The 2,419-nt window shown below is 62.7% G+C and overlaps 1 protein-coding gene across 1 annotated transcript in view; it reads right to left on the bottom strand.

Annotated features, from left to right (window-relative positions):
- Positions 1–2,415, bottom strand: part of BCAR1 (breast cancer anti-estrogen resistance 1) — a gene marked incomplete at its 5' end in the record, with an annotated part of 5,303 nt that extends 2,888 nt beyond the window's left edge. The window contains 3 exons of the mRNA XM_010282954.1: positions 640–744; positions 957–1,118; positions 2,353–2,415. Coding sequence (XP_010281256.1) covers positions 640–744; positions 957–1,118; positions 2,353–2,415 — 330 coding nt within the window. The remainder of the gene's footprint in view (positions 1–639; positions 745–956; positions 1,119–2,352) is intronic.
- Between the last annotated feature and the right edge of the window lie 4 nt (positions 2,416–2,419).

Below are 2,419 nucleotides of genomic sequence, written 5' to 3'. Positions count from 1 at the left end.
GGGCGCCGTCAGCAGCACGGGGAGAGCCAGCCCGGGTGACGAGTAGACGCACGGGTAGGCTGTGCCATGCCGTGGTGCACGTAAGCACCAGCCCCGCATGCACACCCGGATGGAGCTGTGCCACCCCCATGGGCACCCCAGCCTCTGGGGAGGTTGGCACAGCCCTGCTGCAGCACCCCCGGCCTCCCACGTCCCTTTTGGGGTGGGAATCACAAAATCCTAGAGCAGCGCCCGGGTGACGAGTAGACGCACGGGTAGGCTGTGCCATGCCGTGGTGCACGTAAGCACCAGCCCCGCATGCACACCCGGATGGAGCTGTGCCACCCCCATGGGCACCCCAGCCTCTGGGGAGGTTGGCACAGCCCTGCTGCAGCACCCCCGGCCTCCCACGTCCCTTTTGGGGTGGGAATCACAAAATCCTAGAGCAGCCCAGGTTGGAAGGGACCTCAAAAGATCATCTGGTCCTACCTTGTCCCCTAGATGAGGTCATCTAGCCCCCTGTCCCCTTGCATCTTGAAAGCCTCCAGCACCAGGAACACCACCACGTCCCAGGGGAGGTTGTTCCAGTGAATGATTGTTCTCACTGTAAAATGTGTCTATCTTATATGAAGAAGCTGGGAGCTTCCCAGCAGCACTTACAGTTTGGTGCAGGTTCTTCTCCACACTGGGGGGCACGTCGTAGATCTCCTGCCCTGGGTCCTGCCCATTAGGACCCTTCACTGCCATGGGGGGCATGTCATAGACCTGGAGCCAAGGGACACAGGACATAGTCTCAGGGATAGCGTGGGCTTCCAACTCCTCCCAGGGACCGGGAAGGACGAAGGCACCAGAAGAAGCCCCAAGGCCCATAACATGCCCAGCTTTGAGTGTAATTTGCCCAGGTTTGGATCCCAGGCTGTGCCGGAGCATCACCTGGGCTGAGGGATGGAGCCAGCGACCCCCCCCACCAGCCTCACCTCCTGGCTGAACTGGCTCGGGACCCCGCCTCGGACAGGCGGCACGTCGTAGATCTCCTGGGCGCCCACGGAGAGGAGGTGGCGAGGGAAATCGTACTCATCCTGCTCGCCCTTGGGGGAGTCATAGACGTACACCTGCCCCACGCGGGTGGGCACCAGCACCTGGAAAGAAGGAAAGGGCAGAGGTGGGCGCCGCCGAGCATCCCCCCACCCCACATCAACCCCGCCAGCGATGGGGCTGGAGACAGAACGGATATGAATCCTGTACCAGACCATCCGGCACCGGACAAACCGGTGCCCACGGGAGGGCGCTCCCCGGCCGGGCGTGCACGCTTCTCACGGTGACGCCGGGGACGGGGGAGATGATATCACCGGTTATTTATAGCGGCGAGCCTCAGCGAGAGACAAAGCCCAACTGGCAGAGCCGCAGCGTGCAGAAGGGAATGGCCGATTCAGGCAACGAGCTTTGCCAGCGCCTGCAGGATGTCGGCAGATCCCTGCCCGCAGCTCAGTGCCCACCTTGCTGTACCATGGGGACACAACGAGCAGCAAATAACCAAACCCAGAGGGTCATGGCATCCTGTCCAGCTGGTACCAGGGGGCAAGAAGGGCTGAGCAACTGGCAGAGGTGCTGGGCAGGTTCTCTGTTTTAAGATGCTCCCCATACCCTAGGCATGATTTGGTAGCCCCCCAACCCTCTTTTTACGACGCTGAAAGCGGGGTGACATGCCAGGGAAGGGGCAGAACTGGGAGGAGCCCAGCGTCCAGGATGTAGCTGTTAGGGCCACCACACTGGGACCCCCGCGTTGGGGACAGATTGGTGGTCCATCCTTGCCTCACCAGCCCAGCAACCCCAGCCAGCAAGCGCTGGCAGGCTCCCTCGCACGGCCAGGACACGCTGGCACCAGCTGCCTGCCCCTGCATGTACTGCAGGGAGGAAGGAAACATCACAACAGCATGCTGAGTGCCACAGCTACCTCCATAGCTGCAGGATCCGGCCAACGGGCACCTCCAAGTGACTCTTGGGCTACCAGCACCCCGTGCCCACCCCAGGCACAACTGCTGTGCCCTCAGTGACACCAGCAGAGCCCACACAACAGACCAAGGAGATGCAAGCGCTGAACGCTGTGCCAGCCCTGAGCTGGGGAGGCAACGCCAATGGGTGCACCTCAGCCACTGCAGGGACCTCCCTGGCATGCCCACGCCTGCCAGTGGCACGGGGGAGGATGCCCATACAGCCCCCGCAATGGGCCCAAGGACATCCCACTTCAAGAGACAGCAGCAGGTAGATAAGCTGAAGCCCGACAGCCGCCCGACAGCCCTGGCACCCACTCGCCACCACGGACCGCAGAGCACCCTGCAACAGCGCTGCCACCCCCCAGGACCCCCATCCTACCTTTCCCTGCGGCTTGTGCCCTTCCCAGCTCCTTGCGTCCAAAGACGGGGGCACCTGGTAGATATCT

Source organism: Phaethon lepturus, unplaced genomic scaffold (assembly GCF_000687285.1).
Source record: "Phaethon lepturus isolate BGI_N335 unplaced genomic scaffold, ASM68728v1 scaffold29762, whole genome shotgun sequence".
Taxonomy (NCBI): Eukaryota; Metazoa; Chordata; class Aves; order Phaethontiformes; family Phaethontidae; genus Phaethon; species Phaethon lepturus.
This window is presented reverse-complemented; position numbering and strand designations above follow the sequence as displayed.